Raw genomic sequence first — 17,407 nt, forward strand, 5'->3', positions numbered from 1 at the left:
TGTGAAAAAATCAGTTTATATGAACTATTTTGTAAAACAATAATTCTAAAGTATTTGAGTATCAAGTAGAATTACATAATGGAGGAAAATCTGATAAGAAGGTTTTGATAATATTCACAGCCATTGAGCATTTATTAAATAGTGAGACATAATGTTCCCACTTTGATTGGGAGTGATTCATTCATCTGAAGTCTGTATCAGTAGAAGCAGTTATAGGGGAACAGCAGCTGGATTTCTTCATTACAAGCTGTTGACAGGGAAACAGTGCAGCTGCCTTGTGGGTAATGTCACTCTATCATGAACACAGGCTGCGGAAAATTAATCCCATCCAAATCTTTGGCACTTGTATATATTTATCTATTTTCCCCTTTAGAAACTTATTTTGAAATCATATTGTAAGATAGGCTATGAAATAATGTCATAAGAGAATTTTTTCCTGATGAATAACACACTTTTTTGGCAGGAAATATTTATCATGCTGTTTTAAGATAATTTGGATATTTTTGCAAGTTATTGAATGAAATCTTTGAGGAGATTGCTTGTATGTAATGTATGGTTTAGCAAATATGATAGCACACAGGTTAATCTGAGTAAAATTGTATGAATTATTTATCTTAAAAAAATTTAAAAGGAAATAATTACAAAATGCTAGGGTAATTATTGAGTCTACTCTCCAAATGCTGGGAGTGATACCACATGTTAGCTATTCTGATAGGAAATATTTACTTTAGTATTGTCTTTATCATAATATACTATCTTGTCCCCCCCATTTTTTTCTGAAGTCTTCCTTGCCACATGGCCAAGTTTAGTGGTTAGATTTTAGGCTGAGACGTATCCCAGATGCCTCAGCTCTCTCGGTAAGCCATTACAAGCAATGACCTCTGAGCTCTACTGTAATTTGCCTTGCAAACATCCGGTCCAATCGCAGTTATCTGCCCTTCATGTAACTCTTCAATTTACATAGAGACAAGTCCAGAAAGTGTATATTTATATACAGAGAATCTATGTAGAAACATTTTATGTAACTGGCAATTTTGTGGTACTTTATTTTTGGGTTTGATTAAACATGTAGGCGTAGGATGATTTTACACTGAAACCAAGTTCATTGTGGCCTGGATTTCAGAGCAAAGTCATTCCGAACTGACTTTAATGATTTTCTAGACATTGTTGAAGTAGGAAGTTAGAAAAACTTAATTTGTAATTTAAATATTTATCAACGATTCTTCGAGGATATTGTTTGAAAAATAATTAAAAAGAAGTAAGAAATACAAGTCTACAAAGCCATAATATTAGTTACCATGCAAACATGAATTGGGAATTTTTATTCCAATTTTTGATTATTTTTCTGCAGACTTCATCAGATCACTTCCTCAGATTTGGGTGGTTGTGTAGCCTCGTGGATAAGGTGTTTGCTTATCACACTGAAGGTCCGGGTTTGATTCTCCAAATGGGAACAATGTGTGAAGCACATTTCTTGTCTCCCCGCCGTGGTATTGCTGGAATATCGCTAAAAGCGGCATAAAACCAAACTCGCTCAATCTGAGTTGGTTTAGATGAATCCTGGATAGACTTTCATAGGGAAGAATCGTGATGAACATTTATTTATCTTTTCACTCTGTCACATACATCGTATGTTGTCTCGAGTATGATGCTGATGCTGTTTTGTTCCTAGGGCTACCATCCTGTGTCACCCAGTCAGGAATCTCTCATGTCGTCCGGTCTTCCCCCAATGTCCACGTTCCGAGGTGGACCCGCCATGCCCAACACTTCCACTGCATATTCTACAACATCGTCGTCCGTCAATGGATCTGAGATGATGTCTAATCGGCCGCAGGGCGGTTCGCAGACTGGTGATGCACTAGGCAAAGCATTAGCATCTGTAAGTATCTGCTCTATCTTGTCCCTGTATTGATGTGCTTCAGGAACCCTTCCACACAAACATCCACCATTGTCTCTGCATTTGTACACACTATGTTCCTCAAGCTCTTCCTCTAGCACCAGTGAATACATGTGATAAAATGGTCGCTTCTTTTAACCAACAAATAAAGCCATGAATTAAACCCACAAGAACTCAGACCAATCACCTCACCTCACCTCACCTCACCTCACCTCACCTCACCTCACCTCACCTCACCTCACCTCACCTCAGGGGCGGTTGGGTAGCCTTGTGGTTTAAGCGTTCGCTCGTCACGCCGAAGACCCGGGTTCTATTCCCAACATGGGTTCAATGTATGAAGCCCATTTCTGGTGTTCCCCGCCATGATATTGCTGGAATATTGCTAAAAGTGGTGTAAAACCATACTCTCACTCACTAACTGACTCACCTCACCTCACCTCACCTCACCTCACCTCACCTCACCTCACCTCACCTCACCTCACCATTTCTTATGCAACATGTACCATTCCATGTTGTCACCTATTCTAGACTTTGCTTCAATGTCGGGCAATGGCAGGGTTCACACAAAATGGTGACTTCCGTGGCCTTAGTTACTGAAACACACGTCACCACTACAAATAGCAGTATGGATAAACGTAGTGTGTACAAACCCACAAGTGTTGACCAGGAACATTGACAAGTTTTATGACATACTTAGCATACTGAACATGCAGACCTGGTTCTCTGTGTAGGTACTAACAGATACTTGCTGTCTACGGTCACATGACTGGCTAAATGTATTCACTATTTTTGAAATTAGAAAAAATTACTCCCCACTCACAATTTCAAGAGGGTAAAAAAAACACAATAAAATGTCACTGACTCTAACACTGTATATTTAAGTGTTTTTGGGTGTCGTTCAATTAGAATGATCCTGTTGATGTTGTTTGAAATGTTCTGTAAATGCAATGGGTGATCAGAATGTCTACTTGTCTGCTTGTGTCTCAGGTATCAACCATTAACGTTTGTGTCACGTGCGCTCCTTTTCTCATTAAGGAGGAGCAGAAATAATTGCTAATTTTTTTTGCCCGGGACATTTAACATGTTCAGTGAACAATATTATTTTTTTGTAATACCTGCAGCAATATTTGTTCTTTCCAGGATTTGGGGAACAATAAATGTTATAGAATTTGAAATGATCTTTCCCTTACAAATTATGGAACATGTCTATCATTAACAAGCAAACTGTTTCAATTTTGATTTTTTGTTCACTGAGTAAGAAGATTCCTGTATATTCTTAAAATGAAAAGGTTGAAAGATGAACTATGATTTTGCAAAACCTTGAGCAGAAAGAGAAAACCTGATCACGTCTGACAAAAAATGCCTTGTGTGAAGCTCTTACTGGAAATATATTGTTTTTGAATTTAACGTGCCATTTTTTGTGTCACCTGTTTGTGTCTTTGTTGATTGGATGTTTTTTGGTATGGAATGTGCTTCATTTATATGGTTACGGTTTTTCTCGAAGAATATATATTATTGTGACATTTAATCAGTGAGGAGCATGTTTTTCATGGCATGAAACGAATCAACAATTCTGATGGCATGTTGTTTGTTAGAGTATTTAGCTGTAAAAGTTACCAAGGGAACTGGATTTGGAAACGGTAAACTCAGCCCCCATTTAGAAAACATTTTGGTTGCCAATGCAACCAATATTTAGGCTCCATGATTTATCTTATGGCAAAACATGACTATTATTATTTCATTTTGAATTTGGTTTTTAACACCTTTCTCAGGCAATCAGGAAAATAATGTCAGAAGCCAGGTGCCCCTTATGACAAAATGAACTTTGTTACCCATCTGATTATCAGAGTAGATTGGATTAGGCAGTATTTTGCTGTCAACAGTTGTGTATAACTGGTCTTTAATTTCAAGATAAGTAGTTGTGTGTAACTAGTAAATCTGAATGCTGCATGCTGGATGTTGATGAAGTTGTGTAATTTGTTTTGACTCGTGTCCTCCGTGTGTAGGTACCGCAGCATCGACGTGCACCTCCGCCCCCTCAACAGTCCTCTCAGACGGCTGCGACGTTAGGAAAAGCTTTAGCATCAGTGAGTCTCTAGTCACAGCTGTATCAGGAAAACAGCATTCATGTTTCCAGAATGTCAAAAAAAATGAAATCAAAATCCGTTACATCAAAACTCTTGAAACTGAATTCTTTCTTAAAAAAATTCTAGATTTTATATATACTTGCATTGAAGGTTGAAGTTTTTGACATATCCTCTAATTTTTATTAACCAGAACACATTTTAAAATATGTAACAAAAATAGTTGGTCAGTGATATCTAAGTCTCAGAATTTGATTTACAGTACATCAAACTTGGAACTTCAGTTGAAAACTATGTAGTACTGAAATGTATTAGATTGTTGAGAATAGGTTCTTTTGTTTATTTTTAAAATCTTCACAATCACCTGTTTAGGGGGCTTTAAATATATTTGTTCAAGTACACATCTCATCAAAACTTAAGTTATCTTATAAAATCTGAAAAATACCGAATTATAAGTACCTTACAAATTGAATGAACATGTGAAAAGTATTAATATGAAATACATATCAACTTACTATAATTTGGAAAGTCAAATAAAGATTTTTGCCAGTGTTGAAATTTAAGCATGATTTTGTTACAACACTTTTTGACAGAACAAACATTTTCCAGGATAATCCGACTTTAACAAAGTCATTATTGTAGGAGGACAAGTTTAAAACCTAAAGAAAAATCTGTGATTTATCTTGGATTCTTATCAAAATGCCCTTGACTTGCAACTGGAAAAAGTTGTTTTGTTCAAAATTGATTTTTGTTGAAGTTCTGTTTTCAGAGGCTTTTTAACATTATTTTGTTAATACGTAGGTAAAATTAAACATTGAAGAATCTTCTTCTTCATTAGTCCCGTTATCAGTAAAATACAAGTCAATTTGGCACCGCCATCATATATGCTGCAGACCTGAGCAGGTCTAGAAAATTCCTGAAAGTCTTTAGGTCTGAAGTCATCGCTTAACCATTAATAATAAAAATTGTAAGTCCAGACTTAGACCTTTTAAGAGATATATTCTTTAGATGTGACTATTAAGGCTCAATTTCTGTTTTCATCTCCCTATTCTGACTTTAGACAACTGTCCGAAAGCTATCTTCACAATTTCATATCATCCATTTTCATGCCTTTAAACAGACGCCCCCCAAACTCAAATTGAAAATGCCAGTTACATTTAGCAAATATTCTTTCCTTTAAAGTCTTCGCATACTCGGCTATCACATATCACTGTCAAAAAATGCATATCACCTTTGTGAAATGGAGAGTATTTTATGTAGCTATGGAAACCATGTGTTTTCCCGTTGGTAAATTCGCAAGTCATATGCAGCCCAGATGAGGCGGCAGCATGAAGCATAATCTAAACAGATCATATGTGGGACTAATAAACGTTTGACAGGGGCTGGCTGTGGCTTGCTGCAAAATATGAAACAGGGATAGACGGAGATTAGTTTCGAAATTGATTAAATTGGTATCAGGGGGAGAGACGATTCATATCGTGGCCTTTTCCCCCGAGGGGAATGCCTCCCTCAAGAGAGATGTCACTATTGAGACATGGCAAGGTCCCCAGCTGCAAGTCGTTGTACCATCGCCACAAGGGAATGTGATTTGTACACCCTTTTAAATACCACAATATTCCTGTCATTCCGGATAGCATGGTTGTGTTTAGGTTGTTGATGCTTATGGACTCCTTGGTGTGTGGGGCATATCTGTATTATTACATGGGTGGGAATATTGCTTTGGTATAAGGATCTGTACTGAAACGTCGCTTTTTACAGTATTAAATTAGTTGTTATCCATCAATTGTCCACTTTCAAGCCCCCAAATTTAGGGATCATGAATATTTTGGGGAATATTTTTTTTATCATAATGAAGACTGAGCACAAACAAATATTCCAAAATATGTTTATGATCCTGAACTATTTTTGTTAAGTATAATAAAGTTTGTTTATGCTTTCGGAGTTTCTGTAATATTACTAGAATTTTGGATAGTTTGTTAACGCTGCACTCAGCAATACTCCACCCCCATGACCACTGCAATTAGGACTGTATGTAATAGTTTAAGGTGGTGGTTCAGGAAGGCTCTGGTCTGGTGCATATTGTGTATATATTCTGGTCTGTTAGTCATAAGAGTTTTTATAGTAGAAATGCTTTTCTGCTGTTAAATTACCATGACATTCCTGGCATTATGGTAAGCATGACTGTTTGTGTGTTGATTGTGGGCAATGCATATAGATTTGTATGTAATAATTGTTGATATGCTACTCAAAAGAAGTTCAGGGACAACCGACAGATAACCTATGTATATAAACTAATTGGATGTTATTTATCCAACTGATGAAGCCTCCGTAAAAATATCTTGTATTTTAATTTTTTGGCAATGATTCATATATATTATACTTTTTTTCCAGATATATTCAACTGAGCACACAAATTCTAGTTATGGAGGGTCCAACCCATCCACACCTGTGTCCTCACCCCCACCAATGTCAGGTGAGCTTTCAATTTAATAATTAACGAGGCCAGACTAGAGTTCTTATTTTCTTCTTTTTTCCTGAGGATGTCAGAGGGCCTTGGTGGCCCAGTGAGCTGAAGAGCAGTTTTGCTGTGCAGAGTTGCTTCCCTTGGCTGTGTCAGGATCCACTGATCATGGAACAGAATTTCCGTCTGATTATGATCCTTGGTCTGTGAGAATTACACCTGTGCTGATTATTTTCACCAAAATGATGTCTACGACTTGTATTTCCTTTGGTTTTATCACATAGTTTTATTTATGTATTTTGATGATTCAGAGTTCTCACGTGCCTGTCTTGTTTGTTTCAGCTGGCCCCAACCCCAACTGGCATCGCCCCAATAATACTAGTACTACCTCGCCTCACTTTGAGAGTCATCTCCACTCACTGGTAGGTTCCACTGTCAAAATGACACTATTCAACTTGTCGCTCATCCCTGGGTTATAAATAGTCATATCACATGTTCAAGAAGTGTGCTGTTATGGTAGTATGCATGTGTTTGCTTGGTTGCACTTTGATTTGATGATTCTGAATTCGCACGCTTGCTATTCAGTGCAAAATTGTTATTCAGGATTGCTATTTAAACATAGGAGATATCCATGATGATAAGTTATAGTAATTGGAAATATCCTGAAACAATTTGAAAATACAAAAGTAACAAGTGACTGGAAGCTTACGTCCAAGTAGTACAACGTGAATGAGGATTCAAACTCAGACAACATTATTGTCACATGCCTTCAGGTCTCACTACTACCACATTCCAATTTCTTTGTTTTCTGTCAGTTCGGTGAAAAGTATTTCCAAAATTCCACACCACATTTTCAAAGTGTGTCAGTATATCTTTTGATGAAAGCATACACAGAAACTTTCATTTTGAATTCTTTTCACAAATCTGAATGCAACCTTGACATGGGGTTCATATTCTTTTCACAAGTCTGTAAAGATTGATTTCATTTCACCATATTCATTATCATACAATTGCCATTCATATCTGCCTTGCATGGTTCATTTATGTCGAAACTCTTTTTGATTGGTTCATTGTCATCTGCATGTTTTAACTAACTGTCTACTTCTTTCTCATTCTCCCTCCCTGCCCCTTCCCCTGCTCGCTTCGCCTTCCCACAATCCCTCAGACTGGTCAGATGGAAGAGCGCCTCAGCCAAGCCATTCAAATTCTCGGAGAGCATGGCCCCAACCAGGTAATCAGCCTTGCCCACCTACAGTCCAGCTGTGATTGCTCCAATCAAAAATAGATCCATGCAGTCCAGCTGTGATTGGTCTATTAAAAAACTATACCATACTAGTCCAGCTGTGATTGGTCCTTTAAAAACCTATACCCTACTAGTCCAGATATGATGAGTCCCTTGCATTAACTAGGTCCTAGCAGTCCAGCTGTGATTGATCCATTCAAAAACTACATCCTGACAAGCCAGTTGTGATTGGTCCATTCAAAATTGAAAACTTTTATGCTTCTGTGTGAAGTAATTGATCTTCTTCCTAAAACAACAAGAAAATGAGATGAAGTAAATAATACATTTTTGGGGAATGACGACACTTTTTCAATGAAGATGCTCTTTGAAGTTGTACAAATGCTTCTTTAAAAAAACTGGCATATTTGACAATAAGTTTGGAAATATAAATTAAGTTTTTGATGCCATTATATGAAGCTGTGTAAAACTTGAACTGAAAACTACTCCAAAGAGCATGGCTTGTTTTTGTGGGGCTGTTCAGAGCTACTATAGCTACTTTCTATATTGCAAAATTTTTGGGGGGTGTTATTAAGCTCTTCTATATATTAATATGTCAAAAAAATAATGATGAAAATATCTGTTTTTATTTTGTGTCTGCCAAGAACATTCAAAATGATGGAATCGGTTTTGTCACATTCGTTTTAGTGCCTACCCAAAGTTTAATACCACAATGGCTGATGGTACTTTTCATTTTTCACTCTCTCTCTCACCATCATTGGAGTATCACATTGAAAAAATATCACCGAAACTCTCTGAGCAGAATTGCATGAATGGTTGCCATTATGTTGATGGAAATATGCTTTGTCAGTAGGACGTTCCTGATTGCATGTTGGTGGATGCATGTTATTGTATGCCCAATTATGTAGATCGATGCTCATGATGTCAATCACTGGATTGTCTGGTCAAGCCTCGATTATGTACAGACCACGTCATATAGCTGGAATATTGCTAAGTGTGGCATTAAACAACAAACAAATAAAACAAAGATTATCTGTCCCTTGACTTGAAACAAGGAGACAAAGATACCGAGAGTTTGCACCTGTATCCTGGTCTGCAAAATGATCATCACGCTAAGACAGTCGTAGCTCCAACACATTAGCGTTGATGTATTTTATGGTTTCCTCGTGAACAGGGTCCAGTACGTCTTGCATGTCATAGAGGCTGGGAGTCCAGTCCAGGTTAGAATAGGTCCCTAGAATCCAATGCTGGTAGTTACAGGCCCCGTACCTGGTCGTGTGGTTTGTTTGCTCATAATATCGATCACTGGTTGTCTGATCCAGATTGGTTCGAATCCCGGTTCGCCCCGATTATGTTTCTAGGTTTGTCAGCACCATACCTGCGCTTGTGGGTTTCATCGAAGTGGTAAACGTCTGAGACCTGCATCACTTCGGGCTTTCCTCCCACATTAAGCTGACATGCCGTGATATAACTGGAATACTGTTAAAAACGGCGTTAAACCCAACTCACTCACTAACTCGTGCATGGGATAGATAGTGTGATGGAGAAACATCTGCATGGGCCTTGCACATCAAGCAGTTCCTAGTCAGGCTTGTCTACACTATAATCATGCACCTGTAGTGTTCCTATGCACTGTGTCATCTTTGCCAACCTGAAAAACATGTATTTGTTTCAGCTCAATTAAGCTCAGGTTCCTATATTCGTATTTACAAGATGTTCAATTATTAACTTAAAAAAACAAAAACAAAATAAATACAAAAAAACATAGGGCTCTAATCAGTCCAACAAAGCTATTTGGTGAGATGTCAAGCTTTGTGTTGTTTTTATGACATTAAGACAGCATGATGTATGAGTTATCTCCCCTTCCAGCAAAGCAAGATGGAGGAAAGACTTGATGATGCTATTCATGTCCTACGCAACCATGCAGAGCACCAACCAGGCATGCCGAGTCACCTGGGGATGCCAGGAATGATGCCACCGGGACAGTCCAATGGAATTATGGGAAATATGGGTGGATACCCAGGAATGGGGTTGATGCAGGGACATATGGATGCGCATATGGTAAGTTGATGCTCGGATGTGTTTTATGTTGTTCAATAAAAATTTGATTCATAGTCTGAAGGAATAAAAGTCGTAACACCGCTGGAACCCAAAAGACAAAGCATTCCTGAGAAGATGTCAGTAAGAATTGAGCTTCAGCAACCCATGCTTGTCGTACTAATGGGATCGGGTGGTCAGGTTTGCTTACTTGGTTGATGCATGTCATCATTTCCCAATTGCGTAGATTGATGCTCATGATGTCAATCACTGGATTGTCTGGTCCAGACTCGATTATTTACAGACCGCTGTCACATAGCTGGAATATTGCTGAGTGTTGCGTTAAACAACAAAGAAACGTGGCCATTGAGTGAGTGAGGGAGTGCGTGAGTTTAATGTGGGAGGAGCGTGATTGGGTGGTCAGTATGCTGTGACTTGCTTGAGGATGTCTTGGTACCCCTAGCGTGGAATGTTGCTCATGCTGTCCATCACTGGTTTGCATGCTCATGTTCTAATACAAGTAAACCCAACTCACTCAATCTACCAGGGTGTTTGGCACAGTTGGTAAAGAATATGACATCGGTTATTTATCAATATCTGATTAGTGATACAAGTTTAATGAATGCTTGATTCCACCTTTGAGGAATAGGTCAGGTAGCCTAGTGGTGAAAGTGTTCACTTAGCATGGTGAAGCCCTGAGTTCGGTTCCCTACATGGATACAATGCAGGGGGGCCCTGTCTTTGTGCCCCCTGTCAGGAATATTTCTAAAAGCATCATAGAACTCACTCACTCACTCACTTACTCTTAAAAGTTATGGGGGCGGTCGGGTAGCCTAGTGGTTAAAACGTTCGCTAGTCACGCCGAAGACCTGGGTTCGATTCCCGACATGGGTACAATGTGTGAAGCCCATTGCTGGTGTCCCTCGCCGCGATATCGCTGGAATATTGCTAAAAGCGGCATAAAACCATACTCATTCACTTAAAGTTATTAAAAAGGTCTCGCATCTTCTGAGGTTCAGGCTCAAGTTCAAGGTCTGAGGGGGGAAAGGGGGAGAGAGGGGTTTCGAGTCTTTGGACCACCCACCACTACTATTAGATGACCAGTCTTTTAATTGGCCCAAACTTGTTTGATATGATTCAGGGAGCTGGTGGCAGCAAGTATGTTCAAATATTTAAGTTGTGCGCAAAATATGTTTAAGTGATTAATTTACAATTTTGAGAAGTGAAGATAGACAGTTATAAGTTTTTGGACAGGAAGTTCCATGCAGAGGATTGTGGGATGTGAGATGGTAGCTTGCAGCAGCTGGATGATGGCCAATACAGGCGCACATCTGGATTTTGTGTAACACTGCTTCAGTTGCGTTCTAGCAAAGCACCATGGGAAATAACAGTTGTATCATGGGACTGATATCAAAGAAATGGCTTTGTGATGAATTGATAACAATATGATAAGAAATGCTAGACTTTAAAAACCCAGTCCAGTGCAGTGAGACGCGGAAAGAAACAAAATGGCCGAAGAGGCGCATGGGAAACTTTGTCAGCCCTTTTTGCAAGTTGGAATTTTAAACCCAGATTTTCTTCCAGAACTTGGGAGGCAAATTTGCTTTTAACGGAGGAACCTGTTCTCGCAGCTGCGTTTAATTACAATCCCAAATCGCAAGAAGCGTGCATCTGTTTTCCATTGGGCAGAAGGCTCGCTCCCCCATCCAGCCCTAGTTTGGCCAACCTAGCTGTTTATTTTGTAACTGACAGTGGAGAGAAAACAAACGATCGCGGCCAATAGGAAGGCGGCATTATATACTGTGTTCCGATATATAAACAGGAAAATGCCAGATTTTGGACTTGCAGAAGGTCAAATTATTTCCATGTGACTCTGTCGTAGCGGTGTAAAGACAATGGGAAACAGATTGTTAAACAATGCTCTCTATTGTGATGCCTGCTCAAATTCAATTGTTCGTTTGAAATCAGAGAAACTTCATTTAAAAAAAATTCCAATTTCTATTGCTACCGTTTTGAGGTATTTTTTCAACAATATGTTGATATCATTTTTCCTTTCTTGTGATGACTCAAACATTTGCAGGAACACATTTGGATAGCCTTAGTGGTTGGTTCTGATATTTAGTGGCACACAAGGAAAGAATGTTTCTAATCTTGATTCAGAAAATAATGTTTACAAACAGTATTGGATAAAAAAAGTAAAATAAATTGCCGAACTATTTATTTTAGGTAATTCATCTAAAATTTAACGCAATTTGCTGGTGTTAAATATTTTTTGCACTCAAGAAATTTAATAAATGACATGATGATTAATATTGGTTAATTCATTTAGCTCTTTATTCATGGTTAATCCTTTTTGTGTCCATTAATCCATCAGATTAAAATAATTATTTCTATTTCTTTTGACATTTACTTTAATTAAGTCCATGTTAATGAACAAACTAATTTTTCATGTTGTCATGTTCTTCCTGAAGAGAGCTGGGCCTCTCACAACCAATAATGAATTCTTCTGTGTCCGCTTCTGATTGATTGCTGCAGCACATATGGGAAGAGTTTAAGAGAGAACTTGTAACATCTTGTAGAGTGGGTTAGATTGAGTCTATCAAAATATTTATTGGGTGTAGGTTCGAGTTACTCAAAACTGAAGCATTTGTCAGCCACATTTTGCCAAATTACCATTTCTTTTGCAAGAAAGTATCCAGAAAGTCCATTTAACAAATTGAAATGCAAGTGCATAAAATGTCCCATTTGTAAAAAATGAAGAGAATAAGTGCTTTTTACGGGTGATTTAACTAATTACATGGAAGTATTGGAAGAAGCTGCTTTTGAAATTTGATGCTTATGTTTTGACTTAAGAAGTCAGAAGGGGAAAGAAAACCAGAAAATGCAAAGAATTCCTTATAGGTTTTAAAAAAGGAAACTACATTGGTTATTGTGAAAATTGTTTTTTAAGAAGAATATATCATTATCGAATGTTGTGGGATCATATTTGCTGTGATACACATAGCTAGGAACTGTAATGAAATATGAATTATGAGAGTGATTTTAAGCAATTTGCCAGGCGTGTATGTGTGTGTGTTAGGCTTAGTATTTGTTAGCGTATGAGAGACATACACATGGACCTGATAATGACTAGTTTTACCCAGATGTGTGCCATCAGTATTCCGTAATTTGCAAGATGCCGTCTTCCTAATGACTCTCTAAAAAGGCTTCCGCACTTTGTTGACTCATTAATTAGTTTTCCTGTCTGAGCTTGAGTTCGGACGTGGGGATTCGAGATCTTTACAGAGAGATGGGTTCGGGTACATTGAAAATAAAGAAAATGCGATGAAATTTGCAGATTTGTCATACGATTTTTCAATGTGGAGCTTCCGCCCAAATAGCTCCCCTCCGCTGAGCAGCTGGGTTTCTCGTTAGAGGCAGACGCAGATTCTGAGGGAGCGCCATTGAAGTATGTTGCCATGCTTTTTGCGTTGGCTTCAAGTATTCGCACACATGTTGCGCCTTTTGGCAAGTGTTCATCGTAGCTAGGCTTAACTCTGCAGTCTATCAAGGCCTGCCTGTGATCAGTGAGAGTGTTAAAACAGATTTTTCCTTGCACGTCTGCCGATTACTTCTTACAGCAAAACAGATTGCGTTGATGTCTGTGTATGGCGTGTGTCTCCCCCTGGCAGACCCGGTCCTGTCTTAGAGATCACTGTACAGACCGCAGATCGCAGACTGACACACCAGAACACTCCTCTCTACCGGGTGTTGACTGTTAGAGATAGCCGCCTGGCTGTGGAAGAGAGCCACTGTGCTATGTTAGACAGTTGTTAGGAAGATTGTATGCAATGTAACACTAGTTGTCAGGAGAGTATGGTGTGGTGTGCAGCTGGAAGGAGTATTTAGCCTGGTGCAGGTGTATCGTAACACAGCTGTTGCCGTGGCGATGTACCCCAACACGTGGGGTTGTGGATGGGCAGGATCTGGACCTTCATGGCAGGACCAATATGGCCGTCAGATATACCCACAACAGATCTCGCCCGATCCAACGTTACAGAACATACCAGCTCAACGGCACCAACAAAATTCACTTCAACAATGTGCAATGCAAAAGTGTTCACCGTCGCAGTCGATGCTGCAACAATGTGCACCAATACAGACGTTTCCGAAGAAATGTGTCACTCAGGAACATCAATTCGCGCAGATATCGCCGATGCAACAATATTCCCCACAACAAACTCCACTTCAACAATATTCATCGCAACAGCCGTGGTACTTTCCCAATTACTGGGTATGTTTGATCAAATCTGGATATTAAAGGATTCGGAATACACTGCTCATATTGAAAAGATTCCAATGGAATATCGTTTTTCACAATTCATGGGATTATCTAGCATGGAGGCTTGTGTTGATCAGCTCATAGTGTTGGAAGGAGAATGGTTTTGTATCTTTTTATGAAGAGAAGACCATATTCTTTTAATATTTTAACCTTCTAATTGTCTTTTCTGTGAAGATTTGATTGTCTTGTTAGGTTGGATGTGAATGTAGGAAGAGCGCAGTGATTGTTTTTATTAAGTTTCAGAAGTGTACCTGTGTTGTCATAGTTGATAAAAATAGTTGTTGGGAAAACAGTATAACATCCACCAATGTGAGGAATGCCGGTTGTTTAGCTGAATGTTTTCCCCAGGTTAATTACTATGCCATTCACAGCCTATATTTGAGTCTATGTAAAGCTTATATGGAGTAAACACACTTCAGTGGTGTGCAAAGTCTCTATCTACTGGCTCTTGTGGAGAAATATGTATACTTTGTAGAACCAACAGGATTTTACACATACAAAATTTGACAAAGTTTCATAAGTGGACTTACTAATAAAAGTTTCAAAAGTGGGAATGCTAAAGTAAGTTTCACAAATGGGAAAAACTCTGTATTATGGGAATGCTATTAAAAATTTTGAATGGTATGAAACAATGTTACATACTGATAAATTAGCAGGGTTTCTGTTGGCAACATCTTGGAGGAACTAACACTGTTATACACTGACCACCTACCGGGCTATAACACTGTTTGTTGCCCTATCTTGTCCAAGCCAACACAGAAACCGTGAACTACGTAAACTTGCTTATTGCTTAATACCAGTGTTGATGCAGTTGTCACTCAAGCTCTAACTCCAGCACCACCTGTTGGGAACAGCTGACATAATACAGAGTTATCCCCCTTGTTTGCATTGACAGACACTTTAGCTGCGTTAACTAAAACCATACCAGCTCCGAAGGCTTGGGTTGTTCACATAGTGTTAATTGAATGTTTGAACAAACACGTGTAAAGGAAATAAAAACAAGACCGGCCCGATTTTCTGAATTAGGACTGGTTTGTACTCAGTCTGGAAAAAGGTCAGGAAATAAATTAGTAGTTTGAACTGACTGAGCTAGGAAAGAGCAGACTTCAGAAGAATTTTGTGTTTTGTTTGGAAAATATCTATCACATATTTCTTTCATGTCAGTTATTTAGCATTTATTATCAAAGGTCCTGATTCTTCAGCATATGAAACAGATCATGGTGGTTTTAAATGATAGTTTCTTGTATATTATCTATTTGTTATGTTACACACAAAAATCATATTTGGGTCATACAAGGTTTTATTTAAACCTGCTCAGAGAGTTGGTGATATTTGGCTCCAGGTGTATAGTAAATGCCTAAAATTTCCAATTCATGTTAATATAGTTATAACTAATGTTATGGATCTTCGAGGTGATTTGTATTCACTCATAGCCAATACAGAAGAGCCTTAATGCTTAGTTTTACAATATATCATTGAATGCTATGTTAAAGTTTGAGGTTATGCCTCTGAAGTAAGTTAAATAAGAAGTAAAGAATAAGATATCCACATTTTCAACAAAATAACAATCTCTTTGCCACCTTTCCTGCCAGCGGCACATAGTTTCGAGTCTAGGACACATCCCTGGTTAGGCTGATTAAGTAATGAGATTGATAGTAAGAATATAAGTACTGAGCATTAAAGTAAGAAAATAATAAAAGTAATATTCATAATATTCATTAAACTTCCACTTTGGTTCACTTTACGATTCTTAAATTTGGAATTTTTGATGGGATAATTGGCGTTGAAAGGCTTCGTCGTATCATTTACATTTGGGCAACTTTGTCTTACCATCTTAGCTTATTTTTCAATGCATTTTTCCATGAAGTAACGATACTTTGGTACAGTGAAATGAGGCCCAAAAAAACAACAAAAAAAAACAAAACTTTTATTTGAAATTCATGAACAACAACAATTTTGATATTTGGTTCGAAGGACGATGGCCATTTTGGTTGTGTTGCATTTAAAACAGGAAATAAAGTTTGCTTCATTGAAATTTTAACACTTTACTTCAAGGCTTAACATGGCTGATGATTTTGAGAATTGGTTATTACGCAGTATCTTTGTAGCTATCAATACGTCTTGGGCATCTATATTACATCTTTTATGGAGGTTATAATGTAATGTATACATTGTTTGACAGATGTTATAACATCATTTATAGCATTTGACGGAAGTTAAAACATAATGTATACAGTTGGGTATTTTTGAAATCCCCTAAAGAGAACTGATAACTCATGATAAATCTGAATGGTTTAAATAATTTGAATCTATTAAAACTATTGAAACTGAAGGACTAGTTTCAAATTGGACGTGTTAGTGTATTAGCTGTAGAGTGGGTACCTGTAAGGTGTAGTTGCTGTCTGGTGAAGCTGGCTTCCGTAGGAGTTGGAGAAGGTTTACTGGTTGGCATCTCACCACAGATAGCTCTAGTGTTGTTGAGGTGGTGCTTGCTGGTAGCATTTGTAGGGATCCGTGGTCACAATAGATCTCCAGCACCTTAGGCTATAAGAGGAAATTAATGGATTGGGTGGTCAGGCTCAGTGACATTGTTGATTGTGTCATCATACCCCATTTGGGTGGATCGTTGCCCTTAATATCAATCACTGGATTGTCTGGTCCAGATCTGTACATCTGTGTTACATCTGTGTAGATGTGTCAATGTATTGTGTTACATTGTGTCTCTTATCTACTGTGTGTTACATCTGTGTAGATGTGTCAATGTATTGTGTTACATTGTGTCTCTTATCTACTGTGTGTTTTGTTCAGCAGGGAAATCACCCCTCGATGTCAGAGAACAGAAGTCAGAGTGGGGGAATGTCTGCATCATCAACTGATCAGTCTAAAACATATGAAAGTAAGTTGCTCTAGCACCATTTATGATGTGAATATTATAATGCTTACGATCCTGAATACTGTCTATGCTCTGACAGTTGACCACTTGGTTTGGGTGGCATGGCAGGCCACTATGATGTGTTATATTGCTGTCTATGTGATACAGTTGTGAAATTTCAGACTGTGATAAGCTGTAAAGTATTGCATACAGTACTATGTGATATAGGTGTTATACTGCTGAAATTGCCGTTATATTGCTGACTACGATGGATTCTTTGTCCACTAGACAAACTGTTGATCAGTTGTGTTTTATAACATTATCTTTTTCTTGATGTTATCAGTAAAATTCTGTGGGGGTCAGGTAGCCTTGTGGTTAAAGCGTTCGCTTGTCATACCGAAGACCCGGGTTTGATTCCCGTCATGGGTACAATGTGTGAAGCCTATTTCTGGTGACCCCTGTTGAGATATTGCTGGAATATTGCTAAAAGCAGCG

General features: G+C 38.3%; 1 protein-coding gene across 10 annotated transcripts in view; it reads left to right on the forward strand.

The window, feature by feature from the left end:
* Positions 1–17,407, forward strand: part of LOC139461081 (transcription factor 12-like) — a 152,057-nt gene that overhangs the window by 124,612 nt on the left and 10,038 nt on the right. For 7 of the 10 annotated variants that reach the window (XM_071242600.1, XM_071242598.1, XM_071242601.1 and 4 more), the window contains 7 exons: positions 1,673–1,879; positions 3,904–3,984; positions 6,373–6,454; positions 6,785–6,864; positions 7,608–7,673; positions 9,552–9,743; positions 16,849–16,936. In XM_071242600.1, coding sequence (XP_071098701.1) covers positions 1,673–1,879; positions 3,904–3,984; positions 6,373–6,454; positions 6,785–6,864; positions 7,608–7,673; positions 9,552–9,743; positions 16,849–16,936 — 796 coding nt within the window. The remainder of the gene's footprint in view (positions 1–1,672; positions 1,880–3,903; positions 3,985–6,372; positions 6,455–6,784; positions 6,865–7,607; positions 7,674–9,551; positions 9,744–16,848; positions 16,937–17,407) is intronic. The other 3 variants (XM_071242599.1, XM_071242604.1, XM_071242602.1) reach the window with 3 other exon arrangements.

This window comes from Haliotis cracherodii, unplaced genomic scaffold, assembly GCF_022045235.1.
Source record: "Haliotis cracherodii isolate W230 unplaced genomic scaffold, xgHalCrac1.p SCAF_14, whole genome shotgun sequence".
Classification (NCBI taxonomy): domain Eukaryota; kingdom Metazoa; phylum Mollusca; class Gastropoda; order Lepetellida; family Haliotidae; genus Haliotis; species Haliotis cracherodii.